This window comes from Pyxicephalus adspersus, chromosome 2, assembly GCF_032062135.1.
Source record: "Pyxicephalus adspersus chromosome 2, UCB_Pads_2.0, whole genome shotgun sequence".
Lineage (NCBI taxonomy): Eukaryota > Metazoa > Chordata > Amphibia > Anura > Pyxicephalidae > Pyxicephalus > Pyxicephalus adspersus.
In genome coordinates this window covers 152,869,742-152,889,050 of record NC_092859.1, presented here as the reverse complement: position 1 = coordinate 152,889,050, position 19,309 = coordinate 152,869,742, and the positions used below count along the sequence as shown (strand labels likewise).

Genomic DNA, 19,309 nt, shown 5'->3' with positions numbered 1-19,309 from the left:
ACCTCATCACTACTCCTAATCTCACACTAAGTATTCCTACAACTCAAACTAACCCTCCCCATAACTCCACCATTCAAACTAGCCCTCCCTTTAAATTTTTTCTCTTACACTAACACTTCCTGGAAGCTAAACCCTTATACTAACCTGTGGTGTACTTTTCACATTTACAATAACCCTTCCTGTAACTCCAACTCTTACATAAATCCTCTGGAATGGTCTTCTTCGTCCTATTTGGCTTGCTCCTACTTTTTGCTCATTTAAAAGAACACTCAAAACCCATTTTTTCAAACTTGCCTACCCATCTTTTTCTGTCTTTTGAAAATCTCACTACTTCCCACTACATATCTCCCATCCTATTGTGTGTAAAACCCCCCACCTACTAGATTGTAAGCTCTTCGAGGAGCTCCCCTCCTGTATCACTGTCTGTATCTGTCTGTCATTTGCAACCCCTATTTAATGTACAGCGCTGCGTAATATGTTGGTGCTATATAAATCCTGTTTATTAATAATAATAAAATAATAAAATCCTCCCTTTGACCCTAACTTTATTTTAGGTCTCATTATTACTTAAACCTCCATACTAACCTTCCCCGTAACCCCAACGCTCAGACTAAACCTTACTAAACCCTATGTTTAAATTGCAACCCTTAATTTCAACCCTTCCTAATACTCCCTGTGACCCCATCCCTCACACTAAACTTTACTGGAAGCCTTTATTGTAAATCAAACCTTTACACTTGTCCTACTTGTAACCCCTACCCCTACTCTTACACTTACATTTCAAACCAAACCCTCACACTAAACTTTGGTGTACCTTTCACACACACAATAATCCTTCCTGTAACTCCTCCTATTGACCCCAACCTTTCCTGTAACCCCATCTTCCACACTAACCCTCCTGAATAACAAACTCCTTCCACAAATCCTTTCTGTAATCCCAACTCTTACATTAGACCTCTTTTTTACTTTAACCTCCAGATGAACACTCCCAGTAACCACAACTCTTCCATCATCCTTTTTTTGTAATCCCAACCGTCTAATTAGGCCTTGTAATACTTTAACCTCCCTGCTAACCTTTCTTATAACCACAACCCTCATACTAACCTTTCCTGTAACCCCAACCCTCACACTCAACTTTCCTGTAACCCCAACCCTCACACTCATCTTTCCTGTAAGCCTAACTATCGCACTAACCTTTCCTGTAACCCCAACCCTCACACTAACCTGTCCAATAACCCTATCCTCTACATTACCCTTCCCTGTAACCCCAACTCTCACACTCATCTTTCCTGTAACCCCAACTATCGCACTAACCTTACCTGTAACCCCAACCCTCACACTAACCCCATCCTCTACACTAAACTTCCCGGTAACCACAACCCTTTCACTAATTCTTTCTGTAACTCCAACCCTTACATTAGGCTTCTTTATTACATTGACCTCCAGACTAGCATTGCCTGTAACCCAAACCCTCACACTAACCTTTCCAATAACCTTCTTCCACAAACACAAATTTTGTAATCCCAACCCTTACCTTAGGCCACCTTATTACCTGACCCTCCTTACTAAGGTTGTGGTTGGGGTTACAGGCACAGTTACTGTGGAGGTTACAGTAATAAGGTGGCCTAATTTAAAAGTTCGGATTACAGAAAGGAACTTTTCAAACTTCTCTAGCCTTATCCGTCACAATAATTCTGCCTGTAACCCCAACCTTCACATTAGTCTTCTTTATACCCCTAACCCTCACACTATTACATTTGTATTTAACAAATTAGAATTGACTTTTCTCTGTGTTTCATATTACAGCATTACTCTCCATTTGAAGATCTCCTGTCCTTCCTCACCTGCTATCAGCTACCCCAGAAATACACTCAATGCCGTCCCACAAGTGAAGATTGAGATGGACTCTGAATATGATGACTCAGACATAGACAAGAACCCCAGGGACCGGGGTAGCGAGACTACTTTATAGCAGCGGCTGCACCAATGACGGAGTCACCAATGACTGGCAAGATGGTCTACTGTAATCTGGAGCTGGTATTAGAAAAAGGACCATTTCTGCATATGACCTCTGAAAGCAACACTTTCCAAAGAGTGGAACAGGTTGAAGAACTTTCATTGTGGACTTTCCAGATAAGAGTTAAATAGGCTGATTCAACAGAAACAAAGAACTTCTTCTATATTACCACTGTGATGACAAACGTTGTCCAAGTGTATTACACAAATTGGACACCTTCATTCTCTTACTATAATGGCTTTCTACACTCAATGCAATCTAAAATGGGCAAACTATCACATATGGGCGCTAGATATTTGTCACCCAAAAAGAATGTTCATGAACATCTTAGGTGAAAATCTAGCATCTGTCCAACTGTACTAAGTCATTTGTTGATCCGCCATGTTGGACCAACTAAAAACCAACTATTGCTGCTTTTTCTGATGCAATGGGGTGCCTTCTGTGTACACAGCATTGGCAGCCCCAATTATTATCAACATTTGAGTTTAACACCTTATACCTATTATAACACCTTACATCACCCCAATTTAGGGTCAGCAGTTATCTACTTTTGTGGTCATTGAAAGAAAAGGATGACTAATATGAAAATGGTAAATGAGAGTAGCACATTGCCATCACCATAGCCCTATAGATAAGTGACATAAACACTCAACTTTATTGACCCCACATATGGGGGATTTGTTAAAGACGTTTAGGCAGTTCACTTGCCAAGGTGAATATTCACATGCAAGAGAAAACTAGTGAATGTGGTAATAGTTCACTTTGCAAGGAATACCCAACCATGTGCCAGGAAAATATTTTTCTTGCACGTGATTGGATGGTTCAATGATATCAACATTCATCTCATTTTCTAAGCCAAGTGAAATATTTCCTGCAAATTGATCATTCATTTTGCTACTTGAATGGCCTAAATTCCTATAGAAAATAAACCAAACTCATAAGCTCTTACTTGTACCGACTTCTAATACATTATACTACAATGTTTAGAATTTGCACCCAACATTACGGACCCTGCAGATAATATTTAGATATCTACATTTGCATAGACACATCTGCCAGAAGGCCTGATGAATGAGGGTGCCTTCACGTAGAACTATTTTTTTCTAAAATTGAAACCAGGCCAGTTTTTATTTTCCTTTTCCCATAATGCATTGGCTAATGGCAAAGGAGAGCTTGGTTGCCTGTAGCCACTTAGAAAGACTTACCCTTCCACCATGTGCTGTATTGTATTTATTATATTAGTTCTTGTGAGCAAATGTCTAGAGAACCATGAATCCTCTAAAGCCCTCCCTGTGCCATGATCAATGTGTGACACCAATGCATGTTTATGTATGTTGACATGACTAATTACATGATGACCAATATGAAGAAGTGGGAATACACCTGAAAGGATACCTTATAGCAGTATTTCTCAACCAGGATTTTGTGGATCCCCAGGGTTCCTCCAGAGGTTGCTGTGGGTTCCTTCAGCAATGAGCAGTATGTGCCTCTCGGGTCAGTTTAGGTGACACCAATGATCTTGTTGGCTTTCTATAAAGGTGACATTCTTCCCAATGGCAAGCAGCGTTTCTCAAACAGGGGTCTGTGGAACCCTAGAGTTTCTTCAGAGGTTGATAGGGGTTCCTTGAACATTGATTGTTTTGGACTTCTCAGTTCAGTTACCATTGATACAAATGATCTTTTTGGATGTCTACAAGGGGGACTTTCTTCCCAATGGCCAGCAATGTAAGAGGAATTCTTCCCACTGACCACCATGTACTGTGAGCTGTGTATATATTATTATAGCAGAGGTTCCCTGAAGACCTGAAAGTTATTTCAAGAGTTCCCCCATATTAAAAAAAGTCAAGAAACCATGGTCTAAGACAAAGGGGTTAGAGGGCAAGTGGCACAATATTATATATAGATTTTTTATTAACTTTTTTCTGATCACCTCTGTAGATAAAATTAAAACGAACTAATGGAGAAATGTGTGCAGGTGAATGTTGAGAGAATCACAAGGCTCTCCATAAATCAAGCGGCATAAAAATGCCATCCTTTGACTTTTTTGTATGCCTGGTTAAAGAGGTAAATACTGGAGGTAAATACAAATCATGTTCCGTCTTTATTTTCCTGCCCTGAATCATGGTAATAAATTTGCCAGAATGGTAGATTTGGGATTTAGTTGTGTTACATGAGCAGCCAATCCAAGATACAAACCCCAGGTACACCAATTCTCATTACCTGTCAAATCCACATAAGTCTTACACAATATTCAAAGTTCTTCTATTAGATAACACCTTTTTGTTGCTTCTCATCCAGGGAGAAGAAATAAGACACAAGCTCTTTGGAATGAGGTTCAGAGCTCCCTTCTCACTATATTACATACAATAGTATTCTCATGGCAGAATTCCTATACAATCATGGACTGTTTCACTTCAGGTGTCTGTGTGGATTTCATGTCATGGGTCTCCACTCAGTATAGGGGACCCTGTCCTGAAGATCTATTTTTTTTCTATCATCTTGAAGTCAATGCTATTTAAGATAAAAACCTACTTAAATGTCAGCTTCTATTCTAAACCTGAATAGGTTATTTAGCTATCAACAGAAAATTAGCTATAATTTTATCCCAATTCCAAACTATTTTGTTCTCCCCATTTTTAAAAATGGATATCAGCTGAAATGATCGCTACTTTAATAACTATTGCTAATTTTGCATATACATACCATAGTGCTATACACTGTATTTATAAAGTGGCTATTAGCCTATTGATTGCCACATATTTGCCACTTTGATGGCCACACAAGGGTCAGTAGGGTTTTTTTTCTTTCAAACATCACTTATAAAACAGAAACAATTAAGACCAGTGGTTGCCAACTAAAATTAGCAGCTCCTGACTGCGCATGTGCGGGGAGCCCGGTGTCACTCAAAGGGGGAGAGACCTCCCCCATAGTGACGTCATGATGGCATAACCCCGTCCACTTCCCCATCGCAGGTCTGAGCCTGCGATGGGAGAGTGGGCGGGTTGTGTCCAGGGACACAGCCCGCCCACTTTTCTGAGCCAGGGATGTATACAGGGGACCTGGTCCGTGCCTCTGGCCGATGTACCCCCCCAAGCAGGGTCTTTCTTTTGACACTGCTCTGGGGTGCACCGACCAGAGCTGCGGATCACCAAAATTTTCCCGCGGACCACCAGTTGGCTACTATTCACATTATTGGAGCTGCTGGTAGCCCCTTTAGAGCAGTGTTTGTTAACCAGGGTTCCATGAAACACTAGGGTTTCTCCAGAGGTTAGAGGGGTTCCTTTAACAGTTTGTGGCTCTCAGGTCAGTTTAAGTGACACCCATGCTCTTTTTGACTCTCTGTGACATTCTTCCACTGACCCTTCTATATTTATTATATGCACAGCTCACCGACCAATGTGCTAATGTACTATGGGCTTTGGGCAGCATTGGCTGATGGAGACAGAGAGCTTGGATGCAACAAAAATAGCTCTTCCTTTAGCGAATTTCAGAAACAAAGACTTACCCTTCCACCATGTCCTGTACCGTATTTACTATAATAGCTCTTGTGGGCCAATGTCAGCAAAGGTTCCTCAAGAGGTTACTAAGGCTTCCTTGAGCCAGGAGCAATTAGTCCTCTCAGGTCCGTTTAAGTGACACCAATGACCTTTTTCTCTATCTCTAAGGGTGACATTATTCCCAGTGGCCTGTAATGTAGGAGGCATTCTTCCTACTGACCACCACACTAATGTACTGTGAGCTGTCAATATAGTAACTATAAAAGGGGTTGCCTGAAGACCTGAAATATATTTTATGGGTTCCCCCATGGTAAAGGGTTCGGAACAACTGCTTTAGAGATATTATGATACCTATATTCTTCACCTTCAAACAACTAATCTCAAGTAAACAAAAGGTGTTCACCATTTCATAAATATGGTTAGATCAAGTGCAGAACAAAACATTGGATGATATATTATAGTTCATTTGTTTTATAAATAAATCCTACATTGTATCTCCAGGCAATGTTTGTCTATTCCGGAGATTCACCCTTTTTTTGTACTGCTGACCATTGTCACAAACAAATAGATGGGAATTCCAGAATCTTCAGAACACAAGGTAATGGGAAATTTCCAAACCCAAGCATGCATGAAAAGTGGTGATCAAATACTTAGCCACAGTATCAGTAGATTGGACACTTTCACTTTCTGACTTCACAGACATAATGATATTTGGTTACTTGGGGCTATACTATTATACCAAGAGTGTGGATGTGGTAATGGTGGATCTCTTAAAGGTTTGGTGCCCCTAGACCTCTCCTATTAGTTTGATTTCTTATTATCATCTGCCATTGCTACAAAGGAGCTTGTCCTCACTTGATTATCTAGAGCGCCGGCTGATTTCATCACATTATTATAAATTCATTACCAGCAGTGCACAAGGGAAGATTTTTACTTCTGATCAGAGATCCAATAAAATGATTGGATTTGAAGTGAATCTTAAAGATAGTTTGGCAGCCAACAGATTGTAAGAGTTCCAATCAGTTGTGAATAGATAGGATGTGCTGGTAAATATCTATCCAAAGTGCACAAGTTGCATTGTAGGAATGATCAAATTGGATCATAATTTATTTTTTTTAAATTGGTTAAATGATTGGAAAGGCAAAAGCAAGGAAAGCACATGTATGCATTGGCTAGGACTTCCGATTGATTTCCAATCAGAATATGCAGTAAATCAGTCAAGCACAAAATTGCCAGTGGATTGCTCCTTTGGTCTGGTCCCTAGGGCCATTTTACAAATCTGCATGGTTTTTAATAAAATGAACATCTATTTTACATGCATTTTTCTGTAAACTGCACCTATGCTAAAGCACACAGGTCTTTTCTAATGCATTACACCAATTGTAGGGGTGTGAAATGACCCCTAAGTGCAGCACTACAATCAACGACAATGACAACGGTCAGACAACAATTAATTTTCAATCTGTACATTGCAACTCATACTAATGTGATTCTTTATGTTCATAAATATTTGCTTGTTTTTGATGTAATCAAGCAAAAAGAGCTATTAGGACAAATATTTGTACATAATTATACCTGCATCAATTACCATGCACAATTATATATAACAAAAATAATTTATACCTAAATGAATGCTGTGGATTTGTGATGTCTATATTATTGATTATTAGTAAAAGGGCTTCAAGTCCCAAAGTTTGATATATTAACTGAATGAATACAATTGTGGGCTTTTTTTTATACATTGATATGACCAAATATCATACCGGCACACAGGACAAAGAGCAATGCAGCAAGGTGCAGCTATCCATAGCAGCCAGTTAGCAGTCCTATTGTTTTGGCTGCTCCAAAATATTGAACTTTATTAAATAAATCTGTATTTTATTGCATTTTTTTCATCAGGGTTGCTCCCTGCATAGGCTTGGTGAATGGACTGTTGGATGACAGCGTAGTATGTATATAATTAGTTATATATATCATAGGTACAGAAGAATAATAAACCTGCATTCACCTAGATGCATTGCAGCAACTCACATGATCTATTTTAGTGCTCAGTGGTGCTATTCACTCTTAATAGTGTCCCCATGCAAAGTAGTACAGCAGTACCATGCATGGCAGTTAACTTACTACAAATAGTGCATACAGCTTTTTGGTGCATTTTCGTGGGTTAGGAAGGCCCATCAAATGAATGGGATGCCTAACACAATGCAGCTGATGCATGATGGAAATAGACCCTTAGGGAATCTGACATTCCCTCAAATATTCCCTGGTGTGAATTAGTTACTGCCATTGAAACACATGAACATGGAGGATTCCCACGAGGGAATGTTGATTCCTTGTTTTATAAATAGGGTCTTTAGACATGCTTGTACACTATATATATAAAGTATATATAAAGTCAAACAACTTTGTTTCTTTATATGGATGGAATGAAGAATGGTTAGGTATTTCCACCTGGGACATAAGAGCAACAGGAATGGGGACATAACCTGTCCACAGTAAAATGAATTCCTTTTAGGCAGATATCACAGAAACAAGTTTTTCTTCTTTTCCAAGTTGCTTTTAAAGTAAAACTATAGCTAGAAATTTAAAAAAAATGTGACCAGGTAGGTCCTTTATTGCAGAAGGGACAGGTAATGTCTCTTCTGCAATAAAATAAGCAAACCTGCCATATCACAATTTTTTACATACCCTCACTAGTCTCCGTTCCATTGTGTGCAGCGCCATTTTCTTCTTCCAGGTTTCCTGATCTTCATCCACTGATTGGCTGGTCTGGGATTTAGTAAGGCTACATACATACGTGCAATTATTGACGCTGGAAAGGATCTTTCACGATCGACTAACAGCTGCACGATGCATGAACGAGTGCTGTACATATAGCACCGTTCTGCTCTATGCAAAGGGGAGGGGGAGAGTGATGAAGCGGCACCCTGCTGTGCACTCTCCCCCATACCTTGCATTACGATCATTCGTCGCCCATGGGTCGTTTGGACGATGGGTGACGGGCGCTGTACACACATCAGATTCTCGTCCGATATCGGACCTGAGCCGATTATCGGGCAAGAACCATTGGACCTGTGTACCCAGCCTTACTCTCACGCTTGCGAGGGGGAGTTTATCCTGGCAAATCCCGGGGTATGCTGGAATACCCAACTTATCTCAGTATGGTGCATCATTTTTTTAAAAAGAAGACAATGAACCCGCAACCGGTATCACCTGTCCCAATTATAAACCTGCCTGGTTGGAAATTTCCAAAGCAGCACAAAAGTTCCACTTTAAATAGAATTTTTAGGATACAACCAATGAATGGAAGAAGCATTCATACAGTAAGTGCTTGCTTTTGTCAAAGACTGATCCTATCATGAAATTATTTTCACCCAGTGGTTGCACCAGATCCATAAACTTGGCACCCTAAAGAAACTTCTGCTTGTTTTCAAAAAGATCCTTGTGCTTTAAACCTCACGGCATAAGAATCTCATGACAGTGTTGGAAACATTGTTACAAATTACAGTTGACATTATTCGGGATCCTTCCGTTTTCCGGGCATGGATTTCAGGGCCCATTTTCAAATTTACACTGCTTTCTGGAGGCGCTATTTATGTTTTGATGGTGCTGTACTCCAGAATCAGCTGTTAGGTTTTGCTTTTCCTCCATAAAATAAAGCTGTTCCTGTTGCTGAGGATGCTGTTACTGCCAGTCGTGACGATGATCATCCTGACAGCCCATCTGCTATTTAGCTTCTTTTCGAGATTACTGAGGCACTATATTGTTTAGTTGAACTAAAATTCTGTAAAACTGTTTTATTTAGTTCGTGAACATTAAAATTTCAATTGATTTTCCTTTAGCGTTATTTCATTTTAATATATACAGATTATATAACCTTCAAAAATCCGGCACACCTGAGGTCCAGAGGTTTCTGGATTTTTGAACCTGTACTGTAATATAATTTCACAAGTTAAGCTTAAACATTTAGAGCATGGAAAGCTGTGCACTGTTATAGGGGACATAACCCAATGGGCAATGAATACAACATTACCATACAGAGCAAAGATGGTCTTTTTATGCGGCTACAATATACAAACTCTATAAATATTATGCTGGGTGTTGCATTTAAACATTAATTAGTATTATTATACAGCGCTGTATACATACTGTATATGTTAATAAACAATGCAATTTTTATGGGCAGTTTCAGCAGGAGAGTATATGGGCAGCAAATATTGCAATTGGCTTGACCTAGCTACTACACCCTAATCTGATTATTTCAATTTGCAAAAACAGGCTTTTTTTAGTATGGCTACATGGTTTATCATTTATTAGTAATAAGCCCAATATGACTGGCATATAGAGAATGACTAATACAGGTAGTCCCAGAGAGGACAACAGACATATGGATGACTCCTGGATAGGGGTGGTTCAAGTGATTTGCAGAAGACTTTAGCTGTTCTGCAAACTCTTGTAACTTTTTAATGACTAAGACAAACTCTGCAGTGGTTTCTTTTTGCATATCAAAGCACAGCTTGCTCCAAAAGTTAATGAATGTCTAGGCTCCATAAAGTTTTTTTTATTATTTGTTTGTGATCACCTCACAGTGAGGATTTTTTACAGTAACTGACACCACGTTGTCTAATAATATGTTAAGACAAACATCTGTCCTAATTGCATTTATCAAAATAATGTACCTGTTCTGACCTACATAAAAATTCAACTTAAGAACAAACCTACAGCCCCTATCTCAAATATAACCCAGGGACTAGCTGTAGTTCTCAAAGGCCATCACTCTTCTCAATGAAGCTGTCCTGCTACAGAACAATTTCTAATAAATGTTCATTAAATGTTAAGACTGGGTTAATGGTTCCCCATTGTATTGGAAGGGATGTGTTGTGTTAAAGCTCATGCAAAGGGATTGAATGGCAACACACCAAAAATAAACAGACTGATGACACGGCAGTGTAAACTGGCCAGCAGCGGGACAAATATAAATAGCAAGACTAGGACCAAACGTAGTAGAGACAAAGGCTGGAGCTGTATTGCAAACATAAAAAGATTATATATGTCACAGAAGTGTAAAATGAGCCAGCTCCCGGACAGTTTTAAATAGCAAGACTAGGACCAAACTTAAAGACAAGGAACACAAGCTGGAGCTTTATTACAGGAATGACACGGCAGTGTAAACTGGCCAGCAGCAATTATAAATAGCAAGACTAGGACTAAATGTAGTAGAGACAAAGGCTGGAGCTGTATTGCAAAAATAAAAAGATTATAAATGTCACAGAAGTGTAAAATGAGCCAGCTCTCGGAGAATTTTAAATATCAAGGCTGGGCTCGAATTTACTACAAACAAACAGCTCAGGTTAGTGATTTAAAATAAAATTAAGGTACTACAGAGGATACACAGTTGTAAAATTGGGCAGAAGCAGGTAATTCGTAATCGGGGATAAAAGACCTAAATGGGGTATGCCATACTTATTTTATCTAAGGGGACGGAAAGGTGTGGGGGGTATGAGTAACATAATGTAAGGTGGCCTAGGTGAACAGTTTTTTTAAGCTCTGCTTTATACATCAGCATAAAGTGCAATCAACAGGTCAGCAGCTAAAAATTACTGCCAATCATCCACAAAAAAACCTAAAAAAGGTCCCAAATAGTAAGAACATAAAATGTAGTAAATGGGTTGAATTCTCAAAGAGCTAGCAATCAGAATTGAAATACATTGCCGTAATCGGCCCTTTTTGTCTCTCCCTGCAAAAGTTTGCAATACACTGACACTAGCACAGCTCTTTAATGGATGGACGATTTATCCAAACCACCACCTATTGGCTCTTCTATGTCTGCTGAGCATAGTTCAAATACCATGCAGTACACTCAGATTGAAAAACACTTCTCCAAAAATTCCCTGGATCCATAAATACGCCATGAACCCATGGTAGCAGCAAATGTGAACCTGATTCCTAATGCAAGAAGTGCTATTAGTCTATATATTATTTTAGATGGGCAGAGAGGTTGAGGTGTGATTATATGTGGCTACATGTAGCATTCCACATGCAGCCACCCCCAGGAAAGGAATGGAGGTAAATTCAGCAGCAAATTCATGAAGAACCAGTGCAGCAGTAACAGCTGACAAGGTGCCAACTACTGGCATCATCTGTGCCCACCGCTCATCTGACCTTAGCTTAAAGCAATACCTTTGTGTTCATCAAATATTATCATTCTAAAGACATTGGGTCTGATTTATTAAAGCTCTCCAAGGCTGGAGAGAATACACTTTCACCAGTGAAGCTGAGTGATCCAGCAAACCTGGAATGGATTTCTTCAATGTCATTTGCTATTTGCTAGCAAAAGCTTTGAATCCTGGACCAAATCCATTCCAGGTTTGTTGGATCACCCAGCTTCACTGGTGAAAGTGTATTCTCTCCAGCCTTGGAGAGCTTTCATAAATCGGGGCCATTGAATCAAATATCCAAAATTAAATGCTGTTTAATGTATAGCTCAGTAGTCACCAACCAGTGGTCAATGAGAAAATGTTGGTGGTCCACAGAAAAATTTGGACATTATTCACAATTTTTATGTTTTATTAATATTAACACAAAATATTATTCTAATAAATTCTTATATTCTGAATGGCAATTTTAGCCTTTATATTGCACTAAATTCATGAACTGTTCTGGAGACGGAAAAACAAGGGAGGCGCAGCGTGACGTCAGTGTAGTATTAAGTTGTATGAGGCAACCATTGCCGAGCCGTACGCTTCAATATTGTTTCCAATTATTACAACAGTCACCCCGCTCCGCCAATACCGATTCTCATCCGATTGTTTTATTTTATTTATTTCTCAGATGCTCTTTTAGGTAAGTGTGACCTTACCTGTGTATTTTCTTTACCTGTTATATTTATTGGCATCAAATAGTTTGACTTTGATAACTATTGTTTCGTGTTTGGTCTTAGATTGGAATTAAATAAACCCATAATGAGTGAAAAAAAGCAAACAAATATTTTGCATTTCTTTAGTAATACCAAAGATAATGCAACTAATGATAATAGTAACAATAGTAATACTTCACCTAATCGTGAGCTGATCAATGAATCAGAGCCGCCACAGTCCTTGTCAGGCACCATTAGGAAGATCATTATGTTACAAACGTATTTATCTTTTTAAAAAAAATTCATCTTAATGGTCCGCAGAATTTAAAATTATGAATTTAGTGGTCTGTGAGGTTGGCAACCACTGGTATAGCTGATGGCTATCTTGCTGATTGCATCAGATATATAAGAAAATAGAAAGCTTACACTTATATAACATATTTATGCTTAACATTGAACATTATTTGATCAGCAATTCAATATCCGGATCAACAGGTTTCATTTACTTTTATTCTGCAGATGTTTGTTCGCAGGAGACAACAGATCTGCAGTCATTTGTTATGTAATGATGAAAAGTCAAATGTTTCTGGGATTGGATAATACAGATCAGCCTTAAAAGCTGAACTAATTGGAAAAACATTTATGTGTGGGAGCAAGGTGGGCTATGGATTGTACACAGACCCAAGTTATATGATGTATGATAAAGCTGAACTAGGGGCAGATATAAAACCAACGTTAGTGAAGTTATATAATCTTTACATTTACTTTTTAGTGCTGCTGTTGGGGTCAGATGTCCTGAAACAAATAATCTGCTTGTTGGAGCTAACATCAAGGATTTATTGCTATTTCTCATTGGCTGGTGATTCAGGGGTGGGACTGGCTCTGACGCTGCCAGCAGTTAATATATACAGCAAAGATATACAGTAATCCCACCCCTGAGGACCACCAGCCAATAGACTCAAGTCACATTAATTGAGAGGTCATTAGAACCAGTGGTCAGTCCCTTGTTAATGCAAACATCAGGCAGTGGCTAACCATTGTGCGCAACCTAACTGAAATTTGCTCCAACAGGCAGATTTTTGGTTTCAAACATCTGACCCAAACAACAAATACATTTATTAATTACATAACTCCTCCAACTTTGGTTTTATATCTGCCCATAGTTTAGCTTTAACATGTGCACAATTTATATAACATGGGTCGCTATACAGCTCATAGCTCACCTTGTCCTGTCTGGTTGTAGGTGGAACCTTTGGATGGATCCATAACCCTCCAAGAAGCCATTCTTTCCTCACACTGCTCTGATGCTGGCCAAGCAGCCTGAAAGATTTGTATGCAGTTTGGAATAGATGGGCTATATCTATTCTATAAACCAGCCAACCTGGATTGGCCACTGGGACACGAAGGAATGATTTTCATGGCTGTCCCCACCATCCTAAAATGACGAATAAACCTCTTATTGGAACCGTCAATGGAAGGGAGGCATGCAAATATTTTCTGATTTTTGTTTTGTAGACAAAAGGCTTTGTTGTGTTATACAACCTATAAAAATAGAAAATGCATTCCTGCAGCATATGGAATTACTGCATTGTGGGAAATCATTTCCATTTAGCATTTGGTGAATACCTGCCGGAATACATTGATGGATTATGTGGTTGATGTTGATTTATTTCTGGGGACATAAAGATTTAAAATTGGAAAATAATATGTTTTTGTGTTTGAAAAAATAATTCTTACTAGGGTGTCAGTGTGCTTGTTTACAATTTTTTTGGAAATGGGTATGTTGTGCCAATGTACCCTCTTTAATAAGGGGTCAAGTTTTTGTTAGCCTGATAAATCAAAAGGGGTTTGAGGTGACTAGTTGACAGAAGCCCATTCCTCAGTAACCTCCTCATTCTTTTTAGAGCATTAGCTGTGGGAAAGAGGTCCTGTCCCTCAACATTGGGTTGTCCTATGTTGAGGGACAGGACCTCCTTTGCACATCTAATGCAAGAAGTGAGGGCAATGCATCCATCCAAGTCTGGATAAGGTTGTGGGTAAAAAAGAATGTGAATCTCACATTTAAATTAAAAAAAAAATCACTTTAGTCCTCCCTCCTCCTCACATCTCCAAAATCATGCATTTAGGTTAATTAGCTCTCCAAGTGACTGTCCATGGTAAGTGTGGAAAATCAGCAACACATGCAAAGTGCAACGCGAGCTGCCGGCAGCTGAATGCATCATGTGACAAAATATTAAAACATAAAACTAGTAATAAAAAAATACTAAAAGTGAAACCACATACGGTTTTAGGATGCAACCCAAACATTTTATTTTAGGTTTTGTGTGTTTTTGATTTTAACATTGCTCTTGAAGATGCATGACAACATTTTTAAAAACATTTTTGCATTGCTGCATGATTGTGATGGGCTTCACATGCCATTTTTGGACAGTGGTCTGTGTATAAACTCTAAAAAAATATTCCTGCAATGCTCATTGACTTTAATGAATTGCACAGTTTCTGCAGGAATTCTGCTCATCCCTGGTAAATGCAATAAAGAGGTTAAATCATTCTGTAACATGATATCAAACTTCAGGTTAATCTATAAAGTTAAAAAAAGAAATGTTTGTTATGTATGTAATCCAAGGTGTAGTCTTCTTCATGGAAAAATAAGACATCCCCTGAAAATAAGACCTAGGGCATAGTTTGGCATTTCAAAAAATATAAGACAGTGCCTTATAATTGTGGAAACAGGGTAGCTTCCGGGACACTTTTGGCAGTGCTAGAGAGGGTTGGCCTAGTAGATGTGAAAAGGGATCCAGATTCACAGGTTGTTGGGTCACAGCAGAGAGCAGATCGTTAACTCGGGCCCAGTAAGCCTGGATAAGGGGGCAGAACCAGAATACGTGCTCTCTTGTACCGCAATGGCTTTTACACCTCCAACAGGTGGGATCAGCATTAGGGAACAACCAGTGGAGTACCTCCGGGGTGTAATACCATCTGAGCAAAATTTTATACAGGTTCTCTTTATACAATGTACAAATAGAACTTCTATGCACTGCCTCCCAAATGTCAAGCCATTCTTCTGGGGCTAGAGAGCGACCCAGAACTTCCTCTGATTTAAGCATGTATTTAAACTTATGCGAAGTTCCCTGAGGTGAAGTGTGTAGGAGGCGGTAAATGGAGGAAATAGCACCTCTGGAAAAAGGGCCTTCCATACATAGTCTCTCAAATAAAGTTATGTCTGGGAAGGTGGCTGTGGGTTGGAGTGACAGAATGTAGTGCCTTATTTGCAAATAGGCATAGAAAGAAGTACGGGGCAGTTCCACCTTATCACCCAATTTAGCAAAAGAGAGCAACCTTTTCTCAATTGGATGTAGGACATGTCTGATTTGAAATAAACCTCTGTCCTGCCAGGGACCAGACATTGACCCAGATAGACTATCCGGTATCTGTGGAGTAAGGATTATGGAGGTTAGTCTTGAAGCTTGTGATCCTAGAGCATATTTATGCCTGCAAGCCCTCCACACATTCCTTGTGAACACCATAGGTGCCGTTAAATCAGAGTCTGCTAATAGTAAGGAGGAGCTCCACAGCATAACATTGGGATGTATAGGGGCCATCCAATCCACTTCCAGTTCCGCACAGATACTAGAAGGGTAAGGGGAGGTCCAAGTTATAAGGTGCCGTAAATGGGCAGCTAGGTAATATTTATGAATATCAGGGGCCCCCAGTCCAAGTATAACAACTTGGGTAAAAGCATCATCTTAACAGAGGCTATCCTACCCAGCAGCGATAAAGGGTGGTTCTTCCACTTATCTAGAAAATTGTTCACCTCTCGAAACAGTGGAGGGAAATTGTGGGAGTACAATTGGGAGTAAGAGGGAGTAATTTGGGTCCCCAGGTAGCAAAGGGAACGTTCCCGCCAAATAAATGAGAAGGAGCCCTGCATGGCCTGCAACTCCAGTGGGGAGATATAGAGGGGTAAAGCCTCCGTTTTTGTAGAATTAATTTTAAATCCCGAAACTTCCCCATATACTAGTAACTCTTTCCACAGATTAGGAAGGCAAGTGACCGGTTGGGACAGAGTCAAAAGAATATCGTCAGCATACAAAGAAAGCTTATATGCATTACCCTTTCACGGGCACTCCGTGTATGTCCGGATTGGATCGGATACAGGCCGCCACGGGCTCAATGCATAAGGCGAAAAGCAGGGGTGACAATGGGCACCCTTGTCTTGTCCCATTCTTAATAGGAAACATGTCAGAAGAAGCGTGGGGCAATTTGACTGAGGCTGATGGAGCCGTATACAAAGACTCAATTGCCGTAACAAAAGGGCCAGTAAAGCCCATTTTGTGCAGAGTGGCAAACATAAAGGGCCAGCTGAGGCGATCAAACACCTTCTTGGCATCTAAGCTGAGTACTAGGGTCGGGGCCTTCCATTTATTAACAATATCAATAATGTTGATTACCCTCCTGGTATTATCACTTGCCTGTCTATAAGGGATGAAGCCCGTTTGATCCCCATGGATGAGAGATGGAAGGAACTTAGACAATCTGGAGGCCAGGATCTTTGTGAAAATTTTTAAGTCAGAGTTTAAAAGGGCTATTGGCCTGTAGCTCGAGCAATCCATTGGGTCTTTGCCCGGCTTTGGTATCACTGTAATATGTGAGGCCATCATAGATGGGGGATCGGTTTGCCTCCCAGGAAGTCATTAAATAGACTAAAAAGTTATGTGGTCAGTTCCGGTAGGAACGTTTTGTAGTATAGATAAGGTAGACCGTCCGGCCCGGAGCCTTCGAGGATGCTAGTTGAGTAATAACTTTTGTGAGTTCCTCTTCCGTGATGGGCTTATTAAGTTGCTCCAGGTACTCCGACTTAATCCCAGGGAGGGCCACCCGTTCTAGATATGAGTCTATTTTTGACCTTGGAGATCTACCCAATAAGGTTTGGGCACCGTGAACTGTTTGGTAAAGACGGGAGTAATAGGCCTCAAAACAGGAGGCAATATGGGAAGGATCATATCGCACCATTCCTCTCTCATCCCTAATTGCCCCAGGAGTGGACTGTAATTGCATATCCCGTAACTTGCGGGCCAGCAGAGTATCCACCTTATTACCTTTATAATAATACTGTTGACGGGTTCTCTGCATCGTCCAGCTAACCTTCCTCAGTTCCAGGGCCCTTAATTTAGACCGGAGAGTAGTTAATTCCCTCAAGAGACTCAAGGAAGGCTTTGCTGTGTATTTTGCCTCCACTGATTTGAAAGCCTGAGCAGTAACTGCACGTTGCAAGTCAGAGTCCCGCTTAAGTCTGGTGCTCAGGGCTACACATTGCCCTCTAAACACTGTTTTATGCGCTTCCCAGAGTGTGGAGGTATGGGCAACAGACCCATCATTTTCACTAAAATATGTTTGCAAAGCTGTGGCTAGGGTGGATTTGGTGTTCGGGTGTTTGAGCAAGTAGTCATTTAGCCTCCAATGGCAGACTCTCACAGCTCTCGGGGAGACAGTCACATCCAGTGTAACAGGAGCGTGATCAGACCAAGTAATAGGATGTATCTCCGCGGAGACACTATTCCTCAGGAGAGGAAGGTTAGTAAAGAGATAATCAATACGGGTGTGAGTTTTGTGTGGGGGTGAATAAAAGGAGAACTGTATCCCCGAAGGGTGATGAATCCGCCAGTTATCATAGAGCTGATATTTCCTAATTAGTTGCCGAAAGGCCCGAGACTGTTGGGACACATGTGCTGAGGGCTGGGATTGGTACAATGAGTGCCTGTCCTGAGTGGGAGAGAATATCATGTTAAAGTCTCCCCCAACTATCAGGTAAGTATGGGCAGAATCTTTAGGACGGGACAGAACCTTGCAGAGAAATTGAGTCTGACCATTATTCGGTGCGTATACATTGCATAGGGTAGTGGCCACTCCTTGCAAAGTGCCATTCAGGATGATATACCTCCCATCCACATCTACAATGGAATGGGATAGCATAAACTTGAGGGAGTCTTTCATAAGAATAGCTACACCCGCCCTTTTCCTACAGGGTGAGTTAGATAGGTATGACTGGGGGTAAAATCTAGAGGCAAAATTACACGAGGCTGTATTATCAAAATGAGTCTCCTGCAAGAAAACAACATCCGGGGATAGACGCTTAAACTCTCTCAGAGCCAATTTCCGCTTAGTATTCAAATTCAACCCTCGCACCTTAAAAGAAAGTATCCTAGTAGTCATGAGGTGTAGTAGAGGACCAAAGTGTTGCAGCCCGAACCACCCAAGAGATAAAATATCCTCAGGTGACCATGCAAAAAACCAACCAGAGCCAGTCACAACCCCACAATGTGTCACATTCAAAATAAGGGAGGGGGGACAAGGAAGCAAAGTAAACTCCTATAGCAAAAACATGTAGAGCATAGAACAAAAAGAAAAAGGTAAACCAAAGGGTTAACATTCGCCGAATGGCAAACAAGGAGGAACCGACATCCGCCGGTCCCCGCCCCTGACAAAATGGGTACAGGGAACAAATTCGCCTGGCAGATGAACAATTCCTCCCAGAGGGGCCACGAACCCAGAGGGCCAGAGGGTATGAACAAAAAAACCACAGCAATAACATCATAGTGTCGGCCAACGCCGACCACAGTCAGGGTCATGCCGCTGGGAGGACCCCGGAACAACCCCAGCATTACTTAGGAGCAGTCCGTGGTCCTCCCCGGGCAGCTACAATCCTGGGCAGTATAACAGTAGATCACACATGCAACACAAATAAGGCAGTAGGGCTACGCAATCAGGGCAGCAGCATTATAACAGTTAGCAGTCTTGAAACAGTATTGGAGCTAACACTTAAGTATTTTAGCTACAGAACATTTATGCAACATGGATAAAACCATAAAATAGAGCAATCAAGGCAACTTCAATAGAAGAACTATGGGCTACAGTTCAATAAAGGCACTTTACAACTCA

At 40.5% G+C, this 19,309-nt stretch overlaps 1 protein-coding gene across 4 annotated transcripts in view; it reads left to right on the top strand.

Annotated features, from left to right (window-relative positions):
• Window positions 1-9,031, top strand: part of SLC4A5 (solute carrier family 4 member 5) — an 81,539-nt gene extending 72,508 nt beyond the window's left edge. For all 4 annotated transcript variants that reach the window (XM_072402787.1, XM_072402788.1, XM_072402786.1 and 1 more), the window contains one exon: window positions 1,807-9,031. In XM_072402787.1, coding sequence (XP_072258888.1) covers window positions 1,807-1,972 — 166 coding nt within the window. In that variant the 3' untranslated portion in view covers window positions 1,973-9,031. The remainder of the gene's footprint in view (window positions 1-1,806) is intronic.
• The last annotated feature ends 10,278 nt before the right edge of the window (window positions 9,032-19,309 follow it).